The following is a 14,357-nucleotide window of genomic DNA, read 5'->3' as shown; positions in this document are numbered from 1 at the left end:
ATGAGCTCTTGTTATGGCGTATATAGTTAGTTACTTTTTTATTCGTTTAATTTCTAAGACGGCACCTCTGGAAGCGGTGTCCATGTGCAGGTAATTAGCTGGGGTCAACTTGGCCCTACGTCAACGTAGTCCCACGTGAGAATAATGTTAATGTTTCGTTATTGTTCTGCTAAGGTTTATTGCGAGGTTTGCACGATAACTAATAAGCTGCCTTTGCGCTACATGCAAATGAAAGGCCGATCATTCCGAGGTGCAGACGAAAGCTGCGATAAAGAACGCGCACGTAGTGACTCCAAAACGCAGCATCAAAGCAAGGCGGAGTAGCCGAACAGGCGAACATGAAAGTAAGCCGAGAGAAATATGATAGAGAACCCCCACATTCATCTTTAAGCAACGATTACTCGTGATATACGGATTTGAAAGTGTCTCGTCATTGTACGACAGGTGCCTTTTCTAGGGATGTGCGAATATTCGAAACTTTCGAATAAAGAATATTGTCCTGTTCGATTGGGTCTTCGAATGGTATGGTCACTATTCGTAAGCACGAATATTTTTTTTTTTCAAATAGTTTTGGATATTTCAAATATTCGACATTGAGGGAGCAAACATGAGATTAGAGTAAGAGTACGATAAATTTAGCCCCTTCAGCTGTAGTAGATGGAAAACATGAGAAATTACGCAGTGGAGCTGGCTATGTCGCTCAGGGATTCAGACTTTATCGACTAAACCGCGATAATTCGCACTCGTCTAAGGGCCCAGTGTATGCGAAGAAGCTGCTTATTTCTTTCCTAATGCTCCCATTTGCGGTTTTAATAAACTTCGCAGGAGGCAATGTACGGTCAGAAATCTGCGAATTCTAGGATGTGACCATTGTTTTACATTATTGGTGAAAACGGCTGTTTACTATTGGAATGCTAATCGAAAGGTATTCGATATTCGATTCAGTTTGATTCGTATTCGATTTGATTTCAGAATTACTATTCGGATATTCGTAAGCTTTTATGTTGAAAGTATAACTGAACGCATTTATGTGGGGCATCTGTGAATCGAGTCACTACGCCCTCTTGGAAGCATACTTGGTTGGGCACAAAAGGTTAGGGCACATTGAAAACGAGCCGTGTCGGTTTCAATGTGCCTTAACCGTTGTCCGAGTCCTTAGCGCTTTGTCCAACCAAATATTTACAACCAACCTGCCAATTTTTCCACGCTTGAAAGCAATTTGAGTGTTTCCTTTCATATTGCATGAGATGCTACGAGCTATATAGAACAAGCTCGCCCACACTTCCGTTGGTGGAAATGGCATTGAGTTGCTTATGCCCGTGCATTGTAAATATTGAACGAAGTAGTGGTTTAAAGCCTGCAACAGTAAAATTTACGATTTCAGAAGCACGTGTAGCAAGGGGCTTCACGACAAAAGCCTTGAAACCGCCAAGGACCGCTTTTTCTGCATTAAGTTCTGCGAAGTTCTTTTCAGCGTGTCCGCATAGCAACGGCCCAGCGTGAACGATGTCGTTAGTTGCCTGCCACTGTCCTATGCTGAATTATTCAGTTCACCGGCAGTACCATTCTTATGGACTAAGTTGGGGTTGCTTTCATTACGTTCGGGCATAGCAATTAACCGCTGTAAAGTTATCAGTGTTCTTTCCTTAATTTTATTTTTGAATATTTACACACATTTACGAAGCTCAAGCACCATTCTGCGTCAAGGAAAACGAAAACAATCTGTTCACCCTTTTTCTGGTCATAAAACGTACTTTCGTGAAAATGTGAATAGAGTAAAAATAATTACTATAATAATTATGTTGTAATTGGTTTTTGTAAACTACCCGAAACTGAAAACTCGCTGCAACGTATCGGAAATGACACGGTGGGCTTTGTGGGGTATATACAAGATTGCCGTAAACTGTATGATTTTGTATGTTGTAATTACACGATTTACTACAAACTGTTGTACAACAAAAGAAAACAGATGCATGGAATCTTGCGTTCAAGCAGCTAATCTGCTGTCCCTTTTGTAGCTTTAATATCACGAAAAAGGAAAGCATACTGCAAGTAGAATACTGTCCTTCGACTTTGATTAATGTCCGTCTCTTCGGTCCTTAATCCCCCCCGCCTCCCACACCTTAAAAAAAGCACTCTCACAAGAGCAGGCGACCGCACAATGGATAACGTCGGTAACATTCCGCATTCTAAACGTCGTTGCCTGCACAGGCCTCTCGAGAGTCTTTTCTGGAGTGATTTCGATTCTTGAAGTGTCGTTCACTCTTATCCTCAAGCGTGAAGTTTTCCTTTTGTTCTAGTTCGCCAGCCACGACTTTTTTCCATTTTCCTCTCCTCTTACAGATGAGGGAGACGCACTGAGCCGCACAACGCAAGAAGATGCAGATTAGGGATTAGGGAAAAGTGCCTGCGAGCGCTGATTCCCCATGTTACGTGCTCTATTTTGTTCCCCAGCCGTTTTCCCCCACACAAAAAAAAAAGCGTGGGTAGAGGAATAAAGGGAGCATCTCGCAAGCAAGGAGAATTTTTCGCTCTCACCCTGCCAGCCCCGCAGGCCTGTACACCATCGTTCGTTAGTATGAGAAGAGGCTAAGGCCAGCTTCGGTTACGCATTGTTCGCCCCCCCCTCCCCTCCACACACACACAGACACACAGCGCCGTTGATGTATAGAGCGTTGGGCAGCGTAGACTATGGTGCCCTCTCCGCTTCGCCATCGTCATTTGCTGCTCCTCTATCGACCGGAAATCGGTAATTTGATAGTGGGACGCCCAGAGAGAGAGAGAGAGAGAGAGAAATGAAAAGGGAGCTGGGTGTACGGGCACGAAAGGGCTTGCTGATGGTATCGCATGCTCACGCAGTCTCTCACGTCGGCTTCCCTCCTGTCTTCTCCCAAGGAGGGGAGATATTATTTGCCTCCAGTGAAAGTGTTTTACGCGCGGACAACGGGATATGTTCGTATATATATACACCCTGAGTCGGAGTAGCGGTGGCTTTTAGGAATCACACTACCGGCAGGGCCCGCTAATAAGGTTGGCTCCAGTGGCTGCGTTGTCGTCAGCGGGATGCTGTTGTCCTCTCTCCGACGTGCCCGTTGTGCTCGCACTATATATACACTAAAGATAGCTCGTTGGCCAAGCTGTCTTTGGGGCCCCAAAGAGGTTAGTTTGCTGTTGCTAGAAGAGCCTCCCCGTTGTTGTTTCCTTTGCCCATAGATACCGCCCATTGCCGGCGGATCCTTCTCGGGAGCTTTCTTACAGGACGATGCCCGACGCCTCGTGGAAAGGCCCCAGACGGCGAGCTGAGCCGAACAGAGATTTGGTTACAGAGAACAAGAGTAACGGGATAAAAATTTCCGTCGAGCTTACACTGTTTAAGAACTTGGACTAAAGAGCGCACTCGTGCTGAAACGGGCGCGGGTCTTTTGTCATCGGCTCAGGAGAACGTGGCTCTCCACGGGGGCGCAAGTCACAGCGGTTCGACAACAATCTTTTGTTCGCGTCGCCAAGCCTGTTGCGGGGGGTGCTATCGTGCTCCGTCTTCTCGTTAGTCCCCCGCAGCATTGGCGATGTTGAGTGCTTCGAAAGGCGCACCCGTCCTCTATCACAAAAGGCTAGCTCCCAGTCCTCCCTCCCAAAGATAGTTAAAGATAGGTTGAAAAACGAAATTCGGCGCTCAATCCCACATCATTGTTAGCTGCGTCCTGCGAATAACCTTGATAACAAAGACGCTGTATGACACAAAAAAAGTTTCAGAGTAGTGGAGGAGTGTCGACGTTTAAACGTTACCGTATACCGATAAGATCAACCTCTGGCGCAGATTGCTTGGGGCTGCATGGAACTGTAGCAAGATAGAGTGGAATAGGGTATACGAAAGGCTTTGTTGGCGCAACTTTCCTTCTGGGTCTGGGGATTAGCCGCGAGGATCTCTTGGAAGTACCGCGAATGCACGGAGAGCAGAGAACGGTGGCACGGGAACCTCGTTGCGCCCAGGAGCACCACGATGTCGGGATTTTCGTTGCGCCGGCAGCGGAGCCTGCGAGGAGAACGCGACCGTATCGCCGCTGGTTAATTCGACGGGCTTTCTTTTCAAGAAATCTTTGCTCCGGCTTCGCCGATACCATCTCTCTGATTGCCGAGAGCCAGGAACAGCTCAAGACGCATCAGGTGAAAGGGCCTATACAGCCACTGAAGATGTGGAACTTGTTTACAGTGTGTTGCCTTCAGCAGAGCTTAACCTGCATCACGGGCGCTTCTTTTATACCCATGGATTTGGGTCGTGTACAGCAATTTCGTTTTACGTAGATAGTTTCATACAAAGTAAGGCCTGTAGTACTTTTGATGATTTCAAGGAGGCGCTTCACAAACTACTGAGGGCAAAATGCCTTTTACAGGTAGAGAAGTAACTTGCTCGAACACACTAAGAGAACACTCGTAGATGACTTTGTGGCCCGCGTGTTAATAATCTGAGGAGTCAGACCTGTACACAGGCTAGATAATGCTCGCCACACGAAGCTGTTCATACGACAAAGCACGTGCGGTCCTCTGGCAAGCATTCAGGTCAACTGCTAGCTGAGATAAACTTGCTGTGATGCTTACTTTAGAGATTTAGTCTTACGTACCAATTCTTTTAGTGTTTCATTCATTCGTATTCGTAGCCAAAAGTAGTGGTGCTGGTTTCTGCGTCCAGTGAAACTGTTTCACCGAATCAAAGAAGAAGCGAAATGGAGCACAAGAACGGTTGTTGTTTGTCAAACTTTCGCAGAAGGATGTATGGTGGTCACGGAGACCGCACCATAGATGTAAGCTGTGCAAAGATATGACGAAAAAGTTTTGAGGAGGTTAGTATAGCCCTGAGGATAAAATAGGCTGCGGGACGTGATAGTTGAAAGTGTCAGTGAAGAGAAGGTACAGCACTGCCCTCCACATGAATATATTCAAAATATATTCGGCACTTACCTACGGCTACAACGCTAATGCATCGCATGCAGCTGTGGTCATTTTAAGTCATATCTGTACAGAAAACTGGGTGAACGGCTAATGCTCTGAGAAAAGTTTAAAGCGAAAGGATTACATTCACTTTTGAATTACCTTAAGTGCAACCCTCGCAATTTCAGTGCGGATTAACCATGTGGATGAGCTAGCAGAAAGGAAAGTGGTGAGATGAAGTTGTAGGCGGTAACAATTACATATCATCTGCGTTCATGTCGCGTAGTTGTCGATCACGCTGCAATGATAGTGGACAGAAATATAGCGAGTTCAACAAATCCGTACGTATATCCGGTGCGCCTGCGGTTTTAGACTTCGTGCAGGGCGTTACCATATGCTGATACGTAAATCTGCGTAAGTAACAAAAAAAAATGATGTAGGGCCAGAAACAGTGAAGGAAGACACCACTACGTTTTGCGTAAAATGAGAGCATAATACTCCTTTACATGGTGCGCCAACAGACGACCTAACTGCTCAAAAGTGATGCACGAATAGCTGATGTAAATTTCGCGTATGTATTATGCAAAACACACTGGGTTCATATGCCACAGGCCAAAAGAAACAGATGGTTGCTACAGTGTTAGCTGTAATAAACTGCCCTAACAGGACACGTACGAAAAAACATAACTTCCGTAAACTGGTACCATATTTGCAGAAAGTGACCTTCTTGTTCTTTACTGTGGGCTGGCGGTGTCAGTTCTAACTTTTTTTTCGGTGGCAACTTCCATGCGTATTGTCTGCACGCTATAGCTTTTTTTTTTCATTTTGTGTACTCCTGTGTAAAATCTGGTCACAGTGATTATGACGGTGATCCTCTCTGACCCACTAAAATAATGTTCTTGCGCCTCTGCGTGGAAGTGAACGTATCGCACCGAAAACACGATGTTAGTTAGTTTTCAACTAACAGCAATGAGTTCAAGTGAATGAGTCAACAAATTTAGCACCGATTTTCTTAGGCACGTAGAATAGCAGAGAAATCTGTTGCTTTGGGATAGACACTACAAAGCTTGACAAGAAACGTCTTGCTGCCGTCAGTGCTCGTAGCAAGTGTTCTGTCGCGCGTCATAATCAAGGTGTACTATCAATAAACATCCGCACACATCTTCAAATGTAAGAGTTTTCTCTTTCTTTTTTCATGAAACAGCGCAACATGGTTCAGGAAGTATCGCGTGATCTTTATTTATGGTTGTGAATAATAAGATGCCCCATATACTGTACACGTAGGGATCTGCACCGTTATTGCTTAAGAAAAGTATACAACGATGGCAATTACAAACAACCAGTCATGCTATATGATTAAAGAGACTGGTAGAGCTATGAAGCACAATATCGAAATTTTCCAGCATTGTCCTTGAGGAGTATTACTGAAATACAGGCACTAATATCGAATCGGGAATTGAGCGCTATTGCGCTCCTAAACGAAGAAGGACTGCTATGGGATAAGAAATTGTAAGATAAACGTGATTTGGTTGAACACACAGTGCTATTTGAAGTCCCACGAAACGGACAGCCTGCAAACGAGCAAGAAGCGAGAGGCAAGTACAGTGCCCGGTAGGCTTAGATCCAGCGCATGAAGCGGCCGGTGGTACCATGAGTCTTTTTCGATGGCAGACAGAATCAAGTAATTTTAGCAACTTCGTGTAATCGCCTGTGATTGAACATTCAGACATATCGCATGGGAAATCCTTTTATTAATAACATAGATTCGAAGCCCAAGTCTGTGATCTAGGGGCGTACGACTGTTCGAAACTTTCGAATGACAAATCGAATACTGTCCTATTTGATCGGGTCCTCGAATGTGATAGTTGCTATTTGATTGGGTTTTCAAATCGAAGTCGCTATTAGAAAATTCGATTAGTCTTTGAATGCCATAGGGCGTCGATTGCACACAGTCACACTGGAATTTGCGACAAAATGCGACAGCATTCACCCCAGCCACAATGGACATAACAGTGGACAGCACACTGCGGCGCTCAGAAGGCCATACTTTTTCGACTAAACACATCACTCGCAATAAAATGTTGTTTAGACAGGCGATTCGGCAGTTGCTCTTGTTTAGTGCTATTTGCAGATGCAGCACCTTTGCCTTTTTATCGGATTAAACATGAACACGCCTGATCGAAATGTAGTTGATGCAAAAGTGGCACTATCTGCCGCGACCATTTGAAGTATAGAGATATATCGCTATCTTTTTCGCTCTGCTATCGTCGCAGACGTCACGAATTTCTTATTCGATCGCGAAGATACACACAGATTTCAAGTGGACAACAAGGCTGCCTTTCGAAACTTTATATGATAACACGTGACCGCATATGCTCCGAAGAGCCCTAAGTTTGCGAACAATACGCTTAGTTATTTGCTTCTGATGCTCTCTTTGTGCTCTTTTAATGAAGCACGCTTTATAATGGGTAGTGTAATGATAGAAACTTTAACGTTGTGAATATCAGGACGTGCAGATTGTTTGAACATAATGGTCAGAAGGCTGTACATTATTCACAAGCTATTTGGAGAATATTCGCTATTCGATTCGATACGCGGCAGGTACTATTCGATTCGTATTCGATTTTGTCTGAAAATTTACTATTGGTACACTCCTTCCTCGGTTGTATTCGAAAATCTGAGCACTTGCGCAAACTCGGTAAGAAAGCAAGCAACTAGCATCGCTGTTGTCGCCACCATAGAGATAGTTGCCCCTAGAACTCACCCAGCGGCTCTGGCCTCGCGGCGCTGGCTACGACGGGGTTCGCCCTGCTGGCCGCCCAACTCGGTGTCGACGGACAGCGTCGAGCTGGAGTCGGTGAGCGACGAGTCGAACAGGCTGCTATTGCTGCCGCCCGCCCTCGAGGTCTGATCTGGGCCGGCCGGCAAAGCACAGAGGTCACACAACGGCGCTCAAGTCTGCCTCTCAAGGCGGGACCTAAAGGCTGGGGTGACTGAAGGTAGGGATTCGGGACCCCTTTGACTAGTGGGAGCCCGCGGAGCGACTCTTTCCAGTATACAAGGGTGCGAACTCTAGCTAGTTGGTACTGATTCATAGCGAAAGAAAGGAACACAGGGAAATAAAACTAGGACAAGGAAGACGACACAGGATGAGCGCTGTTAACCGGGGCCGGGCTCGAAGTAGAAGATGCTTCCCAATGCTCTTCGCGGTGTCACTCAACGTATTGCGAGTTATAGAGCGAAAACAAGAACACAACAAAAGGTAATGCGGAGGTATTTCTTGTTGCTCTAGTTGCTGCAAGGTAGACAACCAAAGGGGTGCAAATGGGTAGTATGTAAAACATGGTACCCATGACATGTTTCCAGCTCCAACAAGTATTTCTGGCTCCTGCAGCCAGCAAAAGCGAATCCTTTGAAATGCCTTTGTTTCTGTCACTCGGACGGGGGGAGCCGCAGCTAGTGCGTGGATTCGGACAACCCCTACTGACACACGCACACACAGAGATGGACCGACGAGACGAACGCCTTGTTATGAAATAATAATAAAAGTTGTGTGCTCAACCTAATTCACATGACAAAGAAGAGGGAGAAGGGGGCTGTAGCAGCAGTGAGACATTTTGAAGCAGTATGCATAGGTTGGCACTTATCAGATCATACTACGGGTTCAAAATTAAAGATGCAGGAGTTGCAGAGAGCGGGTCGCGGCCGAATGGCGGGCAATCGTCGAATGAGTCATTACAGTCGCTCAAGTGTAAACCACGAGGTCCATGTTACCTTTTCAACTGTTATATGGAAGGCTAGTACTAGGCACAGGGTGTTTGTACAATCCAGCAACAGCACGCTATGATGCGATTGTCCGTGTACTGGGTAGAAATACCAGAACGAGCTCAAGTGCGCATTAATGGTAATTAAAGAGACGTGATCATATCAACATCAACTGACAGGAAACTGCGCCCCGTTGCAGTGCGCAGTGGTTATAAAAATTATACTGAGGCTAGGCACGAAGACGCGGGCTTCATTTCCAACTGCAGCGGCTGCACTCCGGTGGAGACGAAATGCGAGAACGCTCGTGTTCTTAGAATTGGGTGCACCGTAAAGGCGCTCCCGTAGTCAGGATAAATTTAACCCCTCCATTGCCCACAATGCTGTTTCATGGCGTAAAAGAAGCCTATATCTCGTAAGTTAACTATTTGTTTAAAACGAAAACTATGGAAAGAGCGACGCGTGTTTCGCGATCAACCGCACCCGTGAAGGTCGTGATGGCCGAGTTGGTCAGGTAGGACCAGTTTTGGGAGCTCGGGTACACGATATCCTCGATGCAGCAGGCCTTGACGGACCAGTCTTCCAAGGAGATCTTCTCGGGAATGTCGGGAAGCACCATCGATCCCTGGGCTTTGCGCTGACCGGTGGTTTGCAACTTCTTTCCTGAATGAGAAGGAACAAAACAGAAGCAGGGGGGGGGGGGGGGGGTGGAGGGGAGGGTATGCTCATGGCCGTCACCGTGAAGATTTAACGGGCGCATTTCTGAGCAAGTTGATCGCGCGATATATACGAACGCGCCCAAGTGTTTGCAGGTAGCAACATATGGGCTTACTGCAGCGCGTAGGCGGATAGAAATCAGAGGACTTGGGGACTTCTGGAGAAGAAAAAGAAATGCAATAAATATGGATCTAAAATTGAAAGGGGAACATTTCACAAATATATGTCTGGTTGAGAATAACTGATTGATAGGACTGAGTTTTGACACCAACCAAAAGATATTAATTTTAAAGGACCCGGCGTTTAAAAAGCCAGACCGGCTCCTTCTTCAGGGGTGAGGTCGATACAGCCCCTGCTGGCTCTACCGACCTCATCCCCGAAGCAGAAGTTGGCGCGACTTCGAGACGTCGCGAACACAAAAATTAAAATCTTATGGCTGGTGTCAAAATTCATAACTATAAATCAAATATGGATCTTACCTAAAAGAAGCGTGCTCTTTCATTGTTATTACTTTTCCACAAGCTTAATGCAGCCCGGAGAGAAGTAGACGAGCTCATGTAAGTGAGAGAACGCGTGCACGAGCTTGTCCGTTTAAAGTGACGCCAAAAAATAGTTTAGCTTTCTTTACATTTCTCATTTCGTCCTTTAGGTGCTATATAGATGGGATTCCGGAGGTTTGAAGACTTAGAAGGCATAGGTACCACGGATATATTGAAGAAGAGCAGTTCAAATATTAACAACGGTAAGATACCCGTGGCTGTTCTCGAAAGCTGCCTTGAGTGTCTGCGTCTGTTCGTGGCTCGCTAAGAAGCGTTCATCAGAGCTGGCTTCTTTGCAATAAGAGCCAATGTGAGGAGAAGCCAGCTTCACGCAATCCCAATAGATAGATAGATAGATAGATAGATAGATAGATAGATAGATAGATAGATAGATAGATAGATAGATAGATAGATAAACTTTATTAAAAGAATAATCAGAATAATCGCTAATGTTCGGGGCCCCTAATCCAGGGCTCCGCTGGCTTTTGCCATCTTCTCAGCTCTCTGGATCAGCTTGAGGGCAGCGTCGAGGGCTGAGCTGGACAGCAGTGCCTCCTATTGCGCCCTCGTGGTGTTCGTGTGGTGGTGTTCAATGTTGTGTAGCATGCACTCGCACGTAATATGGTATAGGGTTGGTGTGGTCCCGCACCACGGGCATCCCTGTAGGCTGTGGGGTGTATGCGATGTAATATGTCTATGTTCTTGTAAGTGCCTGTCTGGAGCCTATAAATAACACCGCAAGAATTTATGTGTGGGTGTGCGTAATCAATGTTACCACAGTAATGGAGATTCGTTAAATGAATGAATGAATGAATGAATGAATGAATTACCGCCGTGAACACTGACAGCAGAGGAAAAATAGGAGGTTGATTTTTGCCTCAACCGCCTTCTGTGGGCTTAAAGCGCAGCTCGGCTAATTATTGACTTACATAATCAAGACTTCATAAAGTGCGTGCCACAACTTCTATTACAGACGGCGTCAGAATCCCTCGCTGATTGATCGCTTGCGAGTAAGAAGACAGTGCTTTCGCATGCCGTCACTGGTGCCGTCACAGCTCCAGTCAGCCGCCAACTTAGAGCTCTAGCCGGATCATACCGTGCACGCGCGTACACGATGTAGCATACACACGTTACCTGGCCACGACAAGGATAGCTGAGGCCGCGCGGTGCGGGTATGCTAGAACGACGGAGTGCTACACTCCAACTACTATCGCCCCTCACCTTGGTTGCTTAGCGACGAGAGCGTCTGTAGCAGAGAAGCGATCTGGCTGAAATCTTCGCTGCCGTCCTCGGCGTTGAGGTCGTCTAGGTCACGTGGCGCTGTGACGCACTGGCTGAGCAGTGAGGAAGCGGCGGTGGCCGCCGCCTTTCCTCTGCCGCCTTGGCGCAGCGACTTCTGCACCCTGACTCTGGCGCTGGCGCGCGAACTCTCGTCGCTGCCTCGTGGCTTGGACATGGCGCCGTGGAGGGAGAGCTTGCGCAGCATGACGGCAGCCCCCCCTGGGACGGTCGGGGTCCCGCGAGAAGGGCGAGGTTCTTACAGGCGCTAGGCCTATGCAGACAGCGCGAAACGATTACGGATCGTGGGAATCCAGCAGTTTGTGACTGTAGCCAGTAAAGCCGTGCAATACTGTGTTGTTTGCATAAACCATTACAAAAGGGGAATCCACACACCAGGTTGCGTGCCCCAGGTTGCGTAAGTATTCATGATTCTTTCTTTCTTTTTTTAGACAGTGCGGCCAGTAAACTTTTGACATCCACTGTACGGGGGATGTAAAAAGGAGCGCAGCAAGGTGTCACTCGGTATCACACGGTGTCACATGGTCACGTTGTAAAACTGAGTCTCTGCACGACACATACCATGCCCCATCACTTACGGATATTCTAGGCTATGTGGTGAGGCGGTGCGGAAACCCAACTTTTTTAGCGAAATCCTTGCTCTGAAAGATTTGAACGTGACGAAATTTGCGCACGATCGACAGCTTACTATTGTAGTCCTCGACTGTGGCCGAAGGGCTACGCTAAATGTCTTGTTCAATCAAAGAGCTAAACGAAATTCAGGGTGCAGTCGTAGCAGCTGGCGTTCCCAAGAATGTCTTGGAGGAAGATACGCGAACTGTGCGTCAAAAAACTTGGGCACAATAAACAGCTTGCCGTTGCAACGCTCGTCTGTTGCTAGAGGGTTTCCCAGCGAGTGTTTTACAGCCGTACATGGCTGTTATGAGGCACTTCACCCCATTCGAAATTTTGTTGTTCATCATCAGGGGCGGTCATCAGCTGTGCGCAAACTCGGGCAGTACACAGCTGCACTGGTCAGGTTGTTGCACAAGTGCCACACCGTCAAAAGGGTCGATGCTAGGATTATTACCAGGCTATCGCAAGGTCAGCATAAGGTCGTGACAAGTTACCTACAAAGTACGCGGAAATACGCGAGAGTCTGAAAAGTGGTCGCAAGCTTTGCGTTTACTGTACTGCGTGTCGACACAAGGCCTGCGACATTTTTTTCCCAACCACGGTCACGTGAAGGCCAGGGCGCTTCGTCGTGGTCTTGCAGAATTATTATTGCGTTAGGCACTGAAAAATTATGCCTCAGAGGCTACTGCATTCGGCAATTGAGGTGAGGCTTATTTCCTTGCTCTTCCACTCGGCACTTACAACGTTTCTAAGGAAGCAGTGGAAGCCGCCTAATACAGATACGCGTGCAACCGCGAAGAGCCAGTGCGCTTACCGCTCGTCGCTGTTTTCGGAGAGCTGCCCACACGGCTGAAGCTTTTGCAGAGCGGTAACCCTGCGCAGATTGTCAACGCTTCGCGGCCATTTGCAGCCTGGTTCCACGTGTCTAAAATAACGTTGTCGATCGGGCTGCCATGGACTTCCTCGAGGAGTAATCAAGTCGCGAAATAAGGATGACGGCAACGGAGATTGGAACGAAAAACGCAAGGAACAAAAAAAAAAGAAGAAAGAACAAGAAAAGGGAAAAATGAAACCTCCAGCAGAAATCAGAGAAAGCTAGGTTCGTACTCAATGATAATGCACGGGGAGCGGAGAATGAATGAATGAATGAATGAACGAATGAACGAACGAATGAATGAATGAATGAATGAATGAATGAATGCCGCGTTTATTGTTTCAAAGCGGGCCTATGCGGAAAATAATGAATGTGGTTGTGTCATTTGCATCTCTCTGGTCGTGTCACCCATTTAGGAGATGGGGAGGCTGAAAAGAGCTTGCTCAGTATCTCGCTGGTCTTTTGAGCGGGCCTACACACCAATGTGACAACTTATTGATAAAATTCAAGCACAACTTAGTCAAATCAACGCGAGACTTCATTAAACCGCTTTGCGTCTACTTTCTAGCTATGCTCTCAGGCACAGCCGTTTTACCGTCTCAAAGAGAAGCAAAAAGAACCAGAGTCGGTTGTCATATGAACACCCGCTTCTTGGCCTATCCCCCACAATTGGTTTGTGCCATTAAACAAGAAATCATCATCATCATCATCGTCATCATCATCATCATCATCATCATCTGGACAGGTTTCGTTGCTCGTAAAGATACCGCAAAACTATACGCTATGCCGTTTTGAGGATTTAGCACACGGGGCGCCGTAAGGCATTTCGAGTAAAGTATCAATAGTATGGCTCGCTCCCAGGAAAAAAAAAAAGCAATAGGCGGATCCCACGCTTCAAGCTACCTCCATTCTTTGCCTATCGCCCTTAGTGGGTGCGAGCCATGGCAGACGTTCATCATCATCATCATCAAGCACAGCTTCGGTTGGTGTTTGCGCTAATCTACGCTGGAAATGTCAAGCAAAACGAAACCGCTAATGACGGGAAGTTGTTGCTCAAGATGAGGCAGATGGAACGCACTTTTACGCACCCTGTTCACTAGCCGAATTCAATTTTCTGTTGCCGATTTCTTCACTTATTTGCAGCTCAATGCTGCTCTGTCGTCGTCGTCGCCGTTGTTTGATGTTGTTTCCTATCGAGCATATGACTCCTACCAACTTTGGGGGATTGTCCAAGAGGTGGGTGCGTTATTCCAACTTATTCAAGCTTGTTCGCTTCAATTCTTTCTCCGTACTCGGCTGCCTCTGTCGTCGATTTCTTCTTCGCTTCTTTGTTGCCGACTTGATCAATTCTCCGTTGCCGACACTTCTTGCCTTTTGTCCTGCTCGTTTATTCGGGTACACACCCATTCTGAGGCATTGATAGTACATGAATACCCAATGAGGCACATACCCAATGGTACATACCCACTGGCCCAAGTTGTGTAGGCTTCGTTCGTACGTAAATCCACAAATAAATCTAGCGAAGAAACGACGAACGCCAAACCACAGAGATAATGCATGGAAAGCTTCGCCTAAAAAAAAGTGATGTCGCGTGTTTTTAAGTAGTCATTAAGATGAGCTTGGAA

The 14,357-nt window shown here is 46.7% G+C and overlaps 1 protein-coding gene across 1 annotated transcript; it reads right to left on the bottom strand.

The window, feature by feature from the left end:
• Positions 1 to 3,252: 3,252 nt before the first annotated feature.
• On the bottom strand, positions 3,253 to 13,890 carry LOC129386319 (uncharacterized). The gene is made up of 6 exons (XM_055074170.1): positions 12,673 to 13,890; positions 11,166 to 11,496; positions 9,172 to 9,351; positions 7,691 to 7,838; positions 3,870 to 4,033; positions 3,253 to 3,299 (listed from the first exon to the last, which is right to left on the bottom strand). Exons 2-6 carry the CDS (start codon positions 11,428 to 11,430, stop codon positions 3,253 to 3,255), a joined length of 804 nt encoding a protein of 267 aa, XP_054930145.1. The 5' UTR covers positions 11,431 to 11,496; positions 12,673 to 13,890.
• Positions 13,891 to 14,357: the final 467 nt, after the last annotated feature.

Source organism: Dermacentor andersoni, chromosome 4 (genome assembly GCF_023375885.2).
Source record: "Dermacentor andersoni chromosome 4, qqDerAnde1_hic_scaffold, whole genome shotgun sequence".
NCBI lineage: Eukaryota > Metazoa > Arthropoda > Arachnida > Ixodida > Ixodidae > Dermacentor > Dermacentor andersoni.
Note: the sequence above shows the minus strand (reverse complement) of the source record. Positions and strands in the feature narration are given on the sequence as shown.